We start from the raw sequence: 16,593 nt of genomic DNA, 5'->3' as shown, positions 1-16,593 counted from the left end.
TGCCCCATTTGGTAGACTAAAATGGAGGTCAGGGCTTGTGACTGAATATTGTCTGAATATTGTTTGAGTTACATAGCTGGATTATAACTTAGTCATGAATGAAGGGTTGGGAGATGACATTCATGCCCTTAATTGAGGTACAGACAATGCTGACAAGTTGGTGTTTTTACTGGTCAGGCAGTATAAATGTAGTGTGCTCTCTGGAGTCTATGCACTGAGTTTAGGAAAGGAATTGTCATTTAGTAGATACATAGTGAGTTCAGGTATTGTGCATGCTGCAATAATGATTTCTTGCATATCCAAGCAAAAATTACTTTAGTTGCTGCATGCCTTTTCCATTATATTGGCTTGAAAAAAAATACCTTTTGCGATATGTCATCCTCATAACCAGTAGTTTCAGATTGAGAAAAGGAATAGCTCCTAATACTTAAGGGAAAGTTGACCTGAAAGACATTCAAAAGGCTGCTATGTGTTACCTGCATGATTATTAAACATACTGCTTATGGTGATATAACACAGGACCCCCCCCCTAACCCCCCACCCAGTCCACAGACACAAACCTTACCAGCAGTTTCCACTGCTTCATCTTTGTTGCAGCTGGCCAAATGCTCAGTGCCTTCAGGTATAGGGGCACATGTGACCTTTTTCTGTGTGACAGTTCTTACGTTTAGCAGTCATTTGCTACCCTGTGTCACTTGGCAGGGTGATGTGTCTGCTTTCCAATTAGGAAGCAGCCGAGCAGTGATAAAGTATCAAACTGAGGTGCAGAACTACTTTGCCATGAATGGAGAAGCTGGTGGCACGTTTTGACTAGTTTCAGTTTTTTGTTTATTTTTTTTTTCCCCTTGACCCTAGGCTCTGTACACACTTGCAATATTTATCGTTGGAAACGAACGAATACCAACTGATCTTCTGATAATCGTTAACAAAAAAAGTGAACAACAATGCCGATAAACGAGGAATGTCACTGGAAACGAACGACCGTCCTGGCGGATTGGGCGACGATCTATTGTGTGCACGGTCGCTCAGTGATCGTGAATGTTTATGCAGTACACTTTTCCAGTACGCGTCACTTCCTGAATCGTTCAAACATTATTGGTGGATTACAATGGGGGACAATTTTGAACAATTTTTAAGCTTATTTACACTAAAATAGTTATGCTGTTTCTGAAAGTGCAGTTAGTTTTCTTTTCTATCACTGCAGGTTTTTTCTCTACCGCTTAGTTTAATGTGATTACTCTAGCGTGGATTTGTATAGGCTATCCATTTAGACGCAAGACTGTGTGGTCAGAGGTTGTGCGCTGCTCTATGTAGTGAGGAAGCAAAATTTATTTTTCTACTTACACACGTATTTCCTTTCTTTAAAATCATGTATGGCTCTGCTGTTTCTCGTCGTAAGTTGCCTAAACAACCCTGATTTCATTTTGTTATATCTGGCATTTTGTTATACCAGTCAAAAGGCGAACATCAGCACATTTGTAGAGCAAGCCTATTGACATAATTCAAAGGTAAACTTGCTGATCAAAATAAGTCTTGGGCCCCTCATAAGGTGTGCAAACAGTGTGTCGAGGATTTACGGATGTGGACAAAAGGGAACACGTGATAATATGCCTTTTGGTATACCTATGGTTTGGCGAGAGCCAGGAGATCAATTCAGGGACTGTTACTTTTGTATAGTGAAAACTTCAGGATATAACAAGAAAAATAAATGTAACATAGAGTATCCTAGTCTACCATCCGCTATACGCCCAGTGGCTCATTCAGATGAAATCCCAGTGCCGTTTTTGGTTAACTACCCTCTCTTGAAGGACATGATTATGGTGGTGAACTAGGTGACAACAATGATGAAAAGTTTCAAATTGAAGTTCATAAGGGATTTGATCAACTTGAGTTAAGTGATTTGGGATCAATCGAAGAAGGCTTCAGAACTCCTAGCATCAGGACTGCGTGAGAAAAACTTACTTGAAAAAGGAACAAAGGTATCGTACTTTCGAACCAGAGAAATTGCATATCTGCAGTACTTTATAACTGACAGTGGCTTTGTGTTTTGCCATAACATACCTGGTTTAACCCCCCTAGGAGTAATCCCGAGTGTGTTCCCCATGTGTGTAATCTCGGTGTTGGATTTTTAATGCAAAAAGCGGTAACCTCGAGTCACGCTCGGGATAAGAATAAAAGCCCCACTTACCTGTGCCCCGCGATCCAACGATCCCGCTCTGATGCTGGGGTGTTTTTCCGTTAGGGGGCGTAGCCGGGCAGGAAATTTAAAAGCAGATTACTGTGTAATCTGCTTTTAAATGCCACCTGGGGTCCCGGCCACGTCGCTGCTCGCATCAGCAGTTAGATACGATGCACAATGCAGGATTTCTGCATTGTGCATCACATCTAACTGCTGATGCGAGCAGCAATAGTAAATTCCGGGAGTGATGCCAGCGGCGATTACCCGCTGGTGCCTTATTGACCTTGATGCGGACCAGGCAGCACCGCCAGGATTTCCATTTACCGGCGCACCTGGGATGAAAATTGAGGCTGAATGCGACGACCCCCTGGCATACCTGAAGTTGTTTTTGACCGATGAAGTTATCGAAAAAAATAGTTGCGGAGACAAACAGGTAAGCCGTTCTGTTTGCTAACCTTTTTGAAATTTTTTGCTAATTTTTGATTTTTATGCAAACATGTATGCTGCTCTGTGTTTGCTGACATTACTTTCAACCTTCACCGCACTATAAAAAAAGAACATATCCTAAAATACCTATTTTATTTTGTTTTATGCAGGTACGCTAGACAACAGTTAGGTGCTCCACAGTTAAGGTTTGCAAGAAGCAGAAAGTGGGAACCTGTGACCATGGATGACATTTGGCTGTTTTTGGGCTTGGTGATCCTGCAGGGAGATGTGAGCAAACCCATGCAGAAGTGGTACTGGTCCAAGAATAAAATGATTGTCACTCCATTCTTTGGCACAGTCATGCCAGAATACCGCTTTTCCCTCATCATGAAGTACCTGCACTTCACAAACAATGAAGAATTTGATAAGACTACTCATCCTGCACCAAAACTCAAGAAAATTTAAAGTGTCTCGGATGCTTCTACAAAATTTCCAGCAAACCTCTGTGCCAGAAAAAGATGTCAGCATTGACAAAAGTCTAATGGCTTACAAGGGGAGGCTCAGCTGGTTGCAGTACATTGCTTCAGAGGGCACGATTTGGCGTTAAAATGTATATGCTGTGCGAATCCTCATCTGGCTATATTTGGAATACAGTACTTTACACTTGAAAAGGGACACAGTTGAACACCAGATACAGCCATTACAGGTTAGCAACATCTTCAGTACTATCTCTCATAGAGCCGTTGCTAGATCAGGGCTAATGTGTCACAACTGACCATTTATACAAATCTCCTGAGCTTTATGAGTTCCTTCTGCAACATAAAAACAGATGCATATGGAACCGTTCGGTCTAACCGGCGCAACCTGCCATCAATGTTTGTAAAAAGGAAGCTGAGACAGGAGAAATTGTTTTCTGGCAGAAAGGCAAGATTATGGCCCTGAGATGGCGTGACACAAAATATGTGTGTGCGCCTGCAGAGCACTTTCCATAATGCCTCCACGGTTCTGGTACGCACAAAACGTAGGAAAGTAGTGATGAAGCCATAGGTGGTGATTGACTACAACAACACCATGGGAGGTGTCAACAGAGCTGACCAAGCCATTCTACCCAGCAATGAGGAAACGCCAAAGGAAGTATTACAAAAAAAAATCTTCAGGCATCTTGTTGAGCAGTGACTATGGAATGCTTACATTATGTACAGAAAAATTTGTCAGAGGCCTGCATAGTTGTCCTCAAAGGGTTTTAGCCAGTTGCTCCGCCCGGCTGTTGTGCCTGCCCCGCCCACCTCTCGGCAGCTCTAATCCTCTGCATGGATCTCGGTGAGGCTGCTCTGTGCTCAGCTGTCATCTGTTCAGAGGATTGCTGCTGCAATGAGAGGTGAGCACACAGTTCAGCCTTCATGTGAATGAGACCTGCTCCTATCTGATAGCACAAGCTGGGATTTCTATTTAAAAGAAAAGAATCTGCCTGTAAAATGTACCCACTGCTAGAGCGGTGTGTAAAGTTTGTATCCTCACTGCTCTCTTTGTACAGACCTCCATATCTCCTAATATGTATGTTACAATGACTTGTAATTTTCAGGGTGCACAGGGGACCCTCATCGATACTAGTTACTTCAATTTCAGCCCCCCAGCTTTAAAGAATTTCAGGATATGGGGTCACAAATGTAAAAAGTTAATAAAATTGAACTTTGGGGTTGCTGTTTCAGAGGAAAGTGCAACTAGGAGTCCTAAATTGAAAATGCAAATTGAGGACCCTGGTGCCACTAACATAGCAAGGAGCATTGGGGGTGGGGCCCCTAAATATATACCTACCTGTCTCAAATGTATACCGATGAAACTACTGTCTGTTTCTCTTTTTTGACCCCCAATTTCTCTGATGTGGGGGGGGGGGGGGTACAAAACTATTTATGAAAATATAGGTGCAAGTGGCCAGCACATTTTCCCCTTAAAATCTCATTACTACAGCATCATTAAAACATAAAACACTCTGCCCATCACAATGGGCTTCCCTGCCCTGTTACACATTCCTGTCCTCTTATCTAACATTCTGAACTTCAATTTCCCTGGAATGGGGAGGTGTAAGAAAACAAAAATATTGGTACAAGTGGGGAACATCTGTGGTTACCATCCCCTAAAACTTCTTCACTATAGCATCATTAGAACATAAACTCTGCCCCCTAAAATTTAATGGGGTTCATGTACTGGAAGGTTATGGTCGTGTAACAAGGAAGTGCATTTTAAAGGACATAAAAAAAAAGGTTGTTTTTTTTTTTTTTTTTTCCAAATGTTTATGCCATGGTAATGAAAGGTGATAGCCACAGGTGTCTCCCTTTTCCACCTATATTTTTGTTTCCCTGCACCTCCAAATTCTAGAGAAATTGCTGTTTGAGGTAGAGATGCAGACGTGTAACAGAGCAGGCACCACATTTTGCTAGGTAGAGGTTTATGTTCTCATAATGCCATAGTAATTACATTTTAGAAAGGTTTAGCCACAAGTGTCCCCCACTTGCAGTTTCAAGTCATTACGACCGATTTAGAAGATCTGAAGGTTTGAACACAGCGAGTTGTTAGGCTGCAGAATCTGACAAGCAGCTTTTACACACACAGCTATCACACTTCGCTGTCGATGACATCATCACACACTGTGGATAAACTTTACTGACAGTTTTTTTTTTTTTTTTTTTTTTTTATAGAATATGGGCAGTGATTAGAGAGGGTCACTGGATGTCTTGTCTCCATCTGATATCACACGCATGATGCTATTAAACTATCACCACATTTTTAACATATTAAAGAGTGACTTTCTCTGTTATATAATGGAAAAATGTGTTTTCTTGTTTACACTTTTTTGGGGGGAGGACCTCTCCCCTTCAGTCTTTATTTCCATTTCGGTAAAGACCAAAGGGGAAATCCCCAGCCTCCTGGGATATTTGTGTCACATATAAGAGGCTCTGCATTGCTCCTTCTGTGCATGCATCTTCAGAGGCTTTCTTATAATGTAAAAAAAAGTGTTCAATCTAATGCATGCGCAGTGCAAAGCAGCATTGGACGTACAAGTAAGCATCAGAGAAAAGGTGGAAGCTGAGCCAGCATGGGCTTGCGAGGCTAACTTTGTAAAGGAAAGTGGGGAAAAAAATGTTTTCGCAAATGTTCACTAAATATAGCCTCAGGAGCACATCTGAAGTTAGGCTGACGTCACACTAGCAGTAAGGTTATATTTGTCCATTCCTCATGCCAGGAACCACTGCTGCTTAAAAAACTGCTAGCTCTGAAAAAGCCCAGCACTTACCGCCTGTTACCAATCCTAGGTGCCTAGCAGTTGCCAGAAGTCACTCAGAAGGGGTAAATGTATTTGCTGCTAATATGAACTAAGCCTAACTTGTTATACCACATTCATTATACTATTACACTACTACAAAGGAATACTCTTTAAACTTATAACACTAGGAAGTTGGGTCACAATACACGGCGTAGGGAGAAGGTAGAACACTAAATCAATAAGAGGTTACTGGATACCCATGGCATAAACAACTGGGAGCACTAAATTTGCCATGTTTTGCCACACCCCCTTTTTGACCACCTGGCTAGAGCTTCCCACTACCAGGCTGAAAAAAATTTCTGGGGAGAACACTGTGCCTGTGAATCATTCAGAATGCAAGTTTCTGAATCCATAGTCAAGAACTACCAAACACGATCAGTGGCTATGAATAGACCTGGACGTCGTGCTTCCACTATTGTCAACCCAGAATGCCTGACCGGTCGTCACTTCACTGAATACATCCCACCAACCCAGAAAAAGGCAGCACATACAAGGATGTGTGTGGTTTGCTGCTCAAAGACCGATTACGGAGGAAGGAAGGTCAGAAAGGAAACCAGGCTCTACTGTCCTGTCTGTGATGTTGGATTTTGTGCAGCACCCTGCTTCAAAATCTACAACACCCGGAATGTCTACTAGAAATGTAAATATTTTTTCTAAAATCTGCATTTAATTTATATTATTATTTATCAATAATATTGCACCCTTGTTGTTTTGACAAATTTCAGTGAAAGTTTTTTTGATAAATTACATTGTTGTGGTCAATTATTTCATTATTTTTTATAATTATTATATTATTTATGATTATATATTAATTATCATACACGGGAGTTAATCCTAAGAATTACAGGCCCACAATAAAAACAACAAATTTCTATGCAAACTTTTTTTTATCACTTTTTGCATCAAAAAAACTGACTGAATTAGAATGCTAGGGGGGTTAATGGAGGGAATTCCAATCTATAACTCAACTGAATAGTGACTATTCATCGTTGGCTCAAAGCTTAAAGTGTGTCCTCCTTCACAATGGAAATATATTTGGGTCAGTCCCAATTGGCCATTCATTTTCTCTTTGTGAAGAATATGCAGACATAAAGGGAGTCATGGAGTTGTTGCAATATCACCAACACAATTGGGTTATCCGTGTTGACCTTAAAATGGTATGCTTCCTTCTTGGTCAGCAACGCGGATACACCAAGTATCCTTGTTATCTGCGGATGTGGGACAGCAGAGCTCGTGAGAGGCATTGGGTGGAAAGGAATTGGCTTCCAAGATTTGCCCTAAAACTAGGTGATCCAAACATTCTACATGAGCCACTTGTTGATAGAATATTATATTCCCGCCTCTGCCCATGAAACTGGGTCTGATAAAGCAGTTCATTAAAGCTTTGCCAACTGAAGGAGAATGATTCAAGTACCTCATTTTGGCATTTCCGAGCCCGGCAGCTCATCAAAGATGAACATTTCATCAGAACGATGTCAGAAGTCGAAGAGAATGCTTGATTATCATTCAAAGCCGTTGTCAAGTACTTGGAAACACCCGAGCAAATAATTACACAGAAATTGTCCAGAAACTCTTGGAGAGCTACACAATGCTCGGTTGCAATATGAGCATCAAGGTGCATTTTCTGCATAGCCATCTTTCTAACTTCCCCGGAAAAGCCTTAGTGCAGTCAGTGTCGAGCAAGGTGAACGATTCCACCAAGATTTGAAGGTCATGGAAGGGACGGTATCAGGGTAGATGGGATGTACATGTAATGACTGACTATTGTTAGAGCATCCGGCAGGAGTGTCCTAACACTGAACACTCCAGGAAAAGCTATAAGCGTACATTTTTACCTTAACTACTTACCCGATTCATTTTCAAATGTTTTACTGTAAAAAAAAATGTAATAGAGTAACAATAAATCCTTCGTATAAACAAAATACATTTAAATAAACATTCAAGTTTTTTCATTATTTTTTCATTGTGAGCAGTAGTTCGTATATATTCTGCTACTGTACCTACCTGAGTTTTTTTTAAATTATTTATTTATTTACAATAAACTGCTTTTGGCCTTTGTTCCTGATCATGCTAGTTTCAGAGCCTAATCTCTATCCCTGATTCACTACTTGGGGGTCGTGACCTGAAGCAAGCATAAAGCCACTAAAGTCTTTGAACACTTGGCAGCCCCATACTTGCACATCGTTTGTGACCCGCAAAGAATTGAAGCAAGAATAACGATTTCATCCTGAGTTTGCACATTTTGACATGAGCTCTACCACTCTTTTTTTTCTGTAATGGTAATAAAACATAATTTTAAAATACTTAAAGTAAACCCAAATAAAAAAAAGAGAACTTTTCTCTTAAAGGGGTAGTCTGTAAATGTTAATTGTACTTGGCAGCCCCTTAAAAAGCCATCTTTTTTTGTCTTAATTTTCTCCTGAGAATTTTCGTTGCACATCCTGTGCCTACTCACTCCTCTTTTGTTGCCTGGTCAAATTCTCCAAGGCACTGAGCTTGTGAGTGCCACTCTCCAGGTATTCAGTGGTGTCACTATTCTGATGCTGGGCAAGATTGTGTACCCAATACCCTGCAGTGAAACGAGCAGGGGGACTCTGCTTCCATTTGAATCTGGTTTGTGAACCTCTTCTGCTTCTACATGGATATTACTCCTCCAGTCATTCAGAGGTATTCTCTAACATGGTGAAGCAAAGCCATATTTCTCTTTTAAGATAGCCATCCCCACACAGAGGCACTATGTGTCCCATAGGCAATGTTCTGGGCTGGAAATGTTTGCTACCACATCAATTTTTAAATTTTAAAACTACTGTTTTTACTCCATAAGACACATGGAGTAAAAAACGGTGGGGGGAAATGTCTGTGTGTCTTATGGAGGGAATATTGCTGCACAGCCAGCCCCGGCTGCGGTACAGTACTGTACATACAGTGTGTATGTGTGTGACGGTCAGCTCTGTCCTTTCAGTGCAATTCAGCGGCAACACTGAGGACATGGTCAGCAAGACCGAGGAGCCCGACTTAGAGCCCAGCCACTGCTCACAGCTCTGACACCAGACACACAGGACAGGGTCACCCAAATGTGTTATGGAGGGGAGAGGAGACATTCATGGGGCTGCTTGGTGCAGGGTGACACAGGCAAAGCCTACACAGGAGGGGGCAGTAATGATGGGATATGCCCAGTGTAGGAGGGTAGAGAACTACATAATATAATACTGGTTCAAAATATTTTTTTATTGTTTTCCCCCTCTAAACCTAGGTGCGTCTTATGGTCAGGTGTGAAAAGTACGGTATATTACATTTTTTTTTTTTTTTTTTTTTTTTTTTTTATATTCATTCGCTGAATAAAATGCATATTTCTTAATATTTTAAAAGTAGAGATGACTGTCTTGCAATGGCATTTCTTTGTATATTGTTCTTCCTGCATGGCAGTACATGATTGTACTCCACCTTATATCTGAATTTATACTTAGGAGTTATCTACACAACACACACTATTTGTAACCTAAATGACCAGCTGTTTATATACCCACACAATTGTTATATACTTTTAATATATAAAGCTTTATTTTATATTGTTTTAACCTCCCTAGCGGTAACCCCGAGTGTGACTCGGGGTAGAAAAAAGTTGCTAAAAGCGATAATCCCGAGTCACATTCGGTAGGTAAACCTATGAGAAGTAATAGTAAATACAGCCTTACCTGATCCGCCCATCACCACGATCTCTGTGTTCTTTCTTCGTCCTCTGGCTGGCTTCTGCACCCGATGCCGGTGACGTTTGTGCGTGTGTACGTTGCCGGAAGGGCGGGAAATTCAAAATCCATTTGTATTGCGTTCAATACAAAATAAAAAACTTTTCTGTTTTAGGCTGACATGCATATAACTGTTAGTACTATTGTCCTAGCTGATATAGTGACCAGGCAAGGGACACTCTTGAAAGTATGTGATGAAAGACAAATAAGACTTAAATTCATAATTTGTATTTTGTTTTACTGGTCTGTTTCCTGAATTTATTAATTACAGATTCTTTGGATAGTGTTCTTTTCCTAAAGAAAATAGACAAATGCTGGCAGGATCATTGCAGACAAATGGTAAGTTATTTTTGTTTCTCTTTTGTGTTTGAAGGGTGGATAATACTTCAGCTTTGTTAAGAAGGCTAACTGTCATTAAAGCTTGATGGGAGGAATTCTTTTTGAAAAGCTATAGTTTTTCTAGAGTTTTATTCTGGAACTGCAATATTGTTAGTTATGTTTAAAAGGATAAAGCCCTATGTCTGCATTGACACCTGCAATGGGAACGGGCATTTCCATGCAGCTGCTGCAGGTGGTACGGAACTGCTCCCGGCCTCCCCTATTCTCTGTGTACTGTCACAGGTGAGATGCGACAGATAGCATTTTGTATCTCACATGAGGAAGTGCTTCAGGTCTGCAACTTCACCACCAATCTAAACATGGCCTTAAAAATTTGCTTTTATTTATTTGTTTTTAAGATCATGATAAGAAGTATCTTCCTATTTCTGGATCGAACTTATGTCCTTCAGAACTCAATGTTGCCATCTATTTGGTAAGCTCCTAAAAGTACACAATTAAAATTGCCTCTTAGAAAATGTTGTTTGTGAAAGGACTTGGGCAAGAGCACGGAATCTATCTGCCTTCATTCTCTGCCCTAAACTGGTACCATAAGTCATAAGGGCAAGAGGGGTTGCCAATTGCCAATTGCCAGATTCTATTTTATTGTGATGATACCCCTGATTGATAGCAAAGGTAGTATAGATTTTTGAATGATGGCACTCGCTGAGTTCAGGGAAAGGAGATATGGTAATAAGAAATGTATAGCACTGCTTCAAACAGCTCATTCGCATACAAAGCACTTCAAAACTATTTCAACGTTTCTGAATCTCCTTACAACAAAATCCTTTTCCAAAGCAATTGCTTCCCCCACTTTAAAGTGTTTGTCAAGAATATATACCTATATACTATAGTATCTGGCAATTGGCAGCTCCAAAAAATGTATATATATTTTATAAACGTCTACCTTCTCAACTTTCTTTTTTTCATGCAGTCTTACTTATGTCACTTACTTTAACTATTAACCTTATCCCCCCCCCCCACACTTCCATGATCCACCTTTTTCTATGTGCAAAAGTTGTTTTATCCATTACAATTATGTAAGTCTTATATTTTGAAGAGATTTAGTCAATTGGATTACATCACAAATCTACATACATTCATGGGTTTGCACCAAATTTATTTGAATTTTAATTAGAAAGTATACATTTTGTGTAAATATTGGTAAAAAAAAAAAAATATAAATTGACCCCTTGGTGTTAAAAACAAATGCTGAGGTACTCCCTTCCTGAACATCTGCTGAGAACACACAAAATCTTCCAGCTCTCAATTTACCATATCCATATTAAACACAGAGCTATAAAATGTATTTCTACTTAATTCTGTAACGATCTGTGCTTTTATATGGTTTTGCACTTATAAAAGATGTTTAATTGACGTGCAGTTTAAGGTAAAAAATACCCTTTGTTAACCACATACTGTAGAGTTGGATGCCTGCAGGCTGCAGGTCTCTGTGTAAAGCTGTTAAGAGTTTCCACAGGTCCAAAACTCCCCCTGCACAAATAACAGCTCTGCTGCTAACAGGCCATTTTCACACTAGTTTCAGGTCTTTGTATGTAAGAAAAACTTTATATGCAGTCTGACTGCACACTATGTTGTTGTTTTGCATTTGACTTGTGTGTTTTATTTACTGTATTTCTCCCTCCTTTTTTTGTTTTGTTTTTTTAATAGGGACATGGGCCTGGAGTTGTTTAGAACCCACATAATAAGTGATCAGAATGTTCAGAACAAGACAATTGATGGTATTCTCCTGCTAATTGAAAGAGAAAGAAATGGGGAAGCCATTGATAAAAGTTTGTTAAGAAGTCTCCTAAGTATGCTATCTGACCTGCAGGTAAGTGGTTTGGACCTTGTGACAGTGGTAATGCTGTTAACAACCACTTTTGCTATAACTAAAGATTGAGGCATTTGTAGGTACATGCCAAAATGCCTGCAAAATGAATGAGGAGATCTGGGACTTACAACTTGCAAGGCAGTGGTTGCCAGTGCCTGCTTCACTTTCGAGACATGACCCTAAAAGTTGAATAGTTTGACTTACCTAGTTTCTAGGAACATAGTACCAATTTTATGTTTTCTCTCTAGATCTATCAAGAATCATTTGAACACAGGTTCTTGGAAGAAACTAACCATTTGTATGCAGCAGAAGGGCAAAGGCTTATGCAAGAAAGAGAGGTGAGGTTTTTTTTATATCCTTTGGTAAAGTGTTATGTATCAACTTTACAGTATCATTCAAGTGGTATGTTTATGAAAATTCTTGATTTGATGCTGTGTTTTTAATTCATCTACTTTACAACTATACACATAGTTGTCTATTGTGTATGCTTTACTGACTATTCTGCACAGGTGAAAAGGTTACCTCATCTTTTATATTGATTTATAGATTCTCTATCAGTCAATGTTAAGTGAATATTAAGTGAATGTCAGGTTTACTACTTAAAAAATCTGTACCCTAACATTTGAGCCTTTCAATATTGCCACAGGTTCCAGAATATCTGCATCATGTTAACAAGCGCTTAGAAGAAGAAGCAGATCGAGTCATTACATATTTAGATCAAAGCACACAGTAAGTGTCAAAGTTTTTTTTAGTAGGATTCGTTTGGGCAGGCAGCATTTAGCAAATTTTTTTTAGAAATTATATTGGGCATTTTGCACAATTTCTCTAACCTTTTTTTTATGCCCATAATCTGTCTAACCTCAGTGCGATCATTATTCTGCGTGTCATTAAATAACATTGGAAAAAGACTGTTAATGCTTCATATGCTTTTGTGTCACTTCAGTTGTGCTGCCTGGGATAATATTTAAATGTATTATTCCTTTTAACATTATCCTGAGCTAACCTAAAGTAATACAGCAAAGGTGCAGACACATTTCTCATGTCTTATTTTAGAAAACCATTAATTGCCACTGTTGAAAAGCAGCTTCTTGGAGAACATCTAACAACAACTCTGCAGAAAGGTATGATCATAGTTGTTCATGTAAACCACACTTTACTGCAATGACACTGTACTGTAAGATCCACTTGTTGGTTTAGAGCTCAGATGAAATCCTGCACATGTTTCTTTCCATTGATTTGTTCTGGCATTAATGATTATCGGACACAATCCTGCTTTTCTGTCGCTTCAGTTTTTTTGTTAAGTACAGTGTGTGTTAAGCTTCAGTCGTAGGATTTTCAATATTCACCGTGTTGTGTGTTCGTAAGGTTTGAACCATCTTTTGGATGAAAACAGAATACAAGATCTCTCTTTGTTGTACCAGCTGTTTAGTAGAGTCCGAGGTGGTGTGCAAGTCCTTCTACAACACTGGATTGAGTACATCAAGGTAGAGTTTTTTTTTTTTTTTTTGACCTGAACTTATCTTTCAAAGTTTGAAAAATCACAATATAAGGTCATATCCTGGGAAAAAGTAAAACAGGTCTCTGCTGCAGTCACATTAATAGTAGTTATTCTAATATTATCCCTGCTATATCCTAATTTCTGACATTCCCCACAGAAGTCGACCAGACTTCAAGGAGGGATTCATCGCGTGTATATACGGGCAATAACACTTTTTTTTTTATAGGGTCCCGTGGGCTCTGTAGGTCTTCAAGGCACAATGAGCTAACATTTAGGGCATTTGCCATCCTGACTATACTATTCTTTTCAGAATAAAAAGGGGCCGGGAGCAAAGGGATCTTGCTCCTGAGCTCTTTTAGATACTGTCTGATTATTCGGTGCACCGCATAAGAAACTCATCTCCTCTGGATGATAGATACGTAGTAATAAGCCAGACTGGCAAGAAAACACAAAGATTAATAATTATCAACAGACAAACAAATCTCTCAGAATATTGTGGGGTCATCATCTTCAGCCTGTGGCAAGGCACTTTTCAGGGAGACTTCTTCTGAGTTCCCCTCTTTGTTCAGGGATTTCACACCTGCTTCACCCTCTTTGTCTTCGTTCGACGCCGGAGAAGAAGCCTCAGGGGACCCTTTTCACTCTACTAGCGTGAATCCAGATTGGAGCCTCTTCTGTGAGAATCGCTGTTCTGGTGACTGCTACCACTCGGGTGGGTGGTCCAAACGGGAACTCAGTCTGTTTTCGTCCTTTTGCCAGGCGCTAGACTATCACCACGTCTCCTGGTTGGAAAGGATGCGTAGGTTCCTGTGGAGAGAAAGGAGAGGCACGAGCAACGTCTTTTTCAATTTGATCTAAAGTTTCTACAAGTTTCCTCACATATTCTGCCGGTACTACTTCTAGATCCCCTTTTTCTATCACGAGGGCCTTTGGACCCCAAGGGGTGGGAAAGGGTCTTCCCATTAGGATCTCAAATGGTGAGTAGCCAGTATTCTTGTTAGGCTGCATCCTAATTTCTGCTAGGTCTACAGGCAAAAACTTTTTCCAACTAGTGAACGTGCCTCCAGTAATTTTCCTTATTTTTTCTTTAATTGTTCTATTCATCCTTTCTACTACCCCAGAACTCTGAGGGTGGTAAGGGAGGTGGAACTTCCAGTCAATCCTAAGGGCTTTGGAAAGCTCCTTACATTCCCTGGACGCAAAAGCTGGGCCATTATCTGAGTTAATTTGAACAGGACATCCCCATCTGGGGATGATCTCTTTTAACAGAATCTTTAGCACAATTTGTGTGGTTTCATTGGTAGTAGGAAAAACCTCCGGCCATCTAGAGAACATATCCACAATCACAAGGGCATACTCCTGCTTTCTTCCTGTCTTTGGAATATGGGTAAAGTCAATTTGTAAGTGAGTGAATGGCGAAGTCGGGTAATTCAGATGCTGATGTTGGGCCTTCCTTGAGTTATTTGGGTTGTTTCTGAGACATATAATACATCGTAAAACAGGATTGTACCTTTGATCTAAGGCTTGGTTTAAAAAAAATCTCTCCTAATGAGGTCAGTGGTTCCTGTGCTCCCCTATGGCCAAGGCCATGATATTGTGCAATTAAAATTGGGGCGCTTGCAACTGGAATACATGGTTTCCCCTCTTTGCAGACAAGACCCGTATCAGGGTCTTGCACTGCACCTACTGACTGCCATTCTAACTTTTCACTACTTGTAGCCAAATCCTGGAGGCTTAGCAATAGATTGTTGTTAAGGGTAATTTCTGGAACTAGGGAGGGCATTTGAACTGTTGCTGCCTGTCTTAATAGAGGCCTCCCTTGCTGCCTTGTCAGCTAGGGCATTCACTTTAGCTATGTCCGTTTGAAGACCAGTATGTGCTTTACAATGGACGATAGCAACTTTGCTAGGTAATTGGATGGCCGCTAGGAGGTCGTGTACTAGGGTGGAATGTGAGATTTGCTTCCCATCTGCAGCTATGAAGCCTCTTCTCTGCCAGATTACCCCATGATCATGTACAACCCCAAAGGCATATGTAGAATCGGTGTATATATTTACATCTCTTCCCTCAAAAAGACAACAAGCTCTAGTGAGGGCAATCAGTTCAGCTGCTTGGGCTGATTGAAAAGGTATAGGATTCGATTCTAGAATAACATCAGGGAGTTGAACCACAGCATATCCCGCATGATAAGTGTTGTCATTGGGGTGGGAACATGATCCATCCACAAAATTATCAGGTGCTCCTTCAATGGGTGTGGACTGTATGTAAGTCAGGTCTAGGTGAGGTGTGTTCATGTATGATTTCAGAACATTCGTGGGGAGGAGGCAAATCATCCTGCTCTCCCTTATATCCAAGTAGGGCATTTAGTATAGCCATTGGACTGAATGTAGGTGCTGAGTATTTGATATGAAGTTGAGGATTTGAAAGTAATAAGACTTCATAGCCACTCAACCGTTGTGCAGACATATGTTGGGTATATATGTTTTTTAATAGGGCCTGAACATTGTGTGAGGTATGCAGAGTGGTAGGATGACCTAGGGTGATAGGCGTGGCCATCTCTGCGACCATGGCACAGGCTGCCAGACTCCTGAGACACGCAGGCATGCCCTGAACCTGTACTGGAACCACTTTTGAGAAAAAAGCAACAGGGCGAAATTTGCCTCCATGTTCTTGCGCCAGGACTCCTGCCATGGTTTTACAATTGTCCCTGGCAAATAAGTGAAACATCATGCCAAAGTCGGGTAGGCCCAGACCAGGACTTGAAACCATTGCACATTTCAAATGACTAAAAGCTTGTAACATTTCATCAGGCCATTTAATGAAATCAGGCATATCAGTCTTAGTGGCTTGTCTCAGAATATTATCATAGTAGGAACAATCAGCTATCCATTGGCGGCAGTAACCAATCATGCCAAGAAAGGTTAACATGTCTTTCTTGGTTTGTGGGCGGGGCAGATCCAGTATGGCGGTAATTCTGCCATGGCTTATTTTCCTCTCACCTTTGCTGAGAACAAAGCCCTAATAATCAACACTTTGCGTACACCATTGTAGTTTTTTCTTTGACACCTTGTGTCCACATTTACATAACCACACACAGTCTGCCTGGCAGGCCTCCCAAGTAGAACTACATATTAGGAGATCGTCCACATATTGTAGATTATATATAATATATGTAGATATATTGTAGAAGGACAGAACCATGAGGGGCAGTCC

At 40.5% G+C, this 16,593-nt stretch overlaps 1 protein-coding gene across 1 annotated transcript in view; it reads left to right on the top strand.

Moving 5' to 3' along the window:
- Window positions 1-16,593, top strand: part of LOC140342905 (cullin-4B-like) — a 35,304-nt gene that overhangs the window by 6,338 nt on the left and 12,373 nt on the right. The window contains exons 4-11 of the mRNA XM_072429269.1: window positions 856-934; window positions 9,945-10,012; window positions 10,411-10,484; window positions 11,720-11,882; window positions 12,131-12,220; window positions 12,529-12,611; window positions 12,936-13,003; window positions 13,248-13,366. Of these exons, the coding sequence (XP_072285370.1) occupies window positions 856-934; window positions 9,945-10,012; window positions 10,411-10,484; window positions 11,720-11,882; window positions 12,131-12,220; window positions 12,529-12,611; window positions 12,936-13,003; window positions 13,248-13,366 (744 nt within the window). The remainder of the gene's footprint in view (window positions 1-855; window positions 935-9,944; window positions 10,013-10,410; window positions 10,485-11,719; window positions 11,883-12,130; window positions 12,221-12,528; window positions 12,612-12,935; window positions 13,004-13,247; window positions 13,367-16,593) is intronic.

Source organism: Pyxicephalus adspersus, chromosome W, assembly GCF_032062135.1.
Source record: "Pyxicephalus adspersus chromosome W, UCB_Pads_2.0, whole genome shotgun sequence".
NCBI lineage: Eukaryota > Metazoa > Chordata > Amphibia > Anura > Pyxicephalidae > Pyxicephalus > Pyxicephalus adspersus.
Note: the sequence above shows the minus strand (reverse complement) of the source record. Positions and strands in the feature narration are given on the sequence as shown.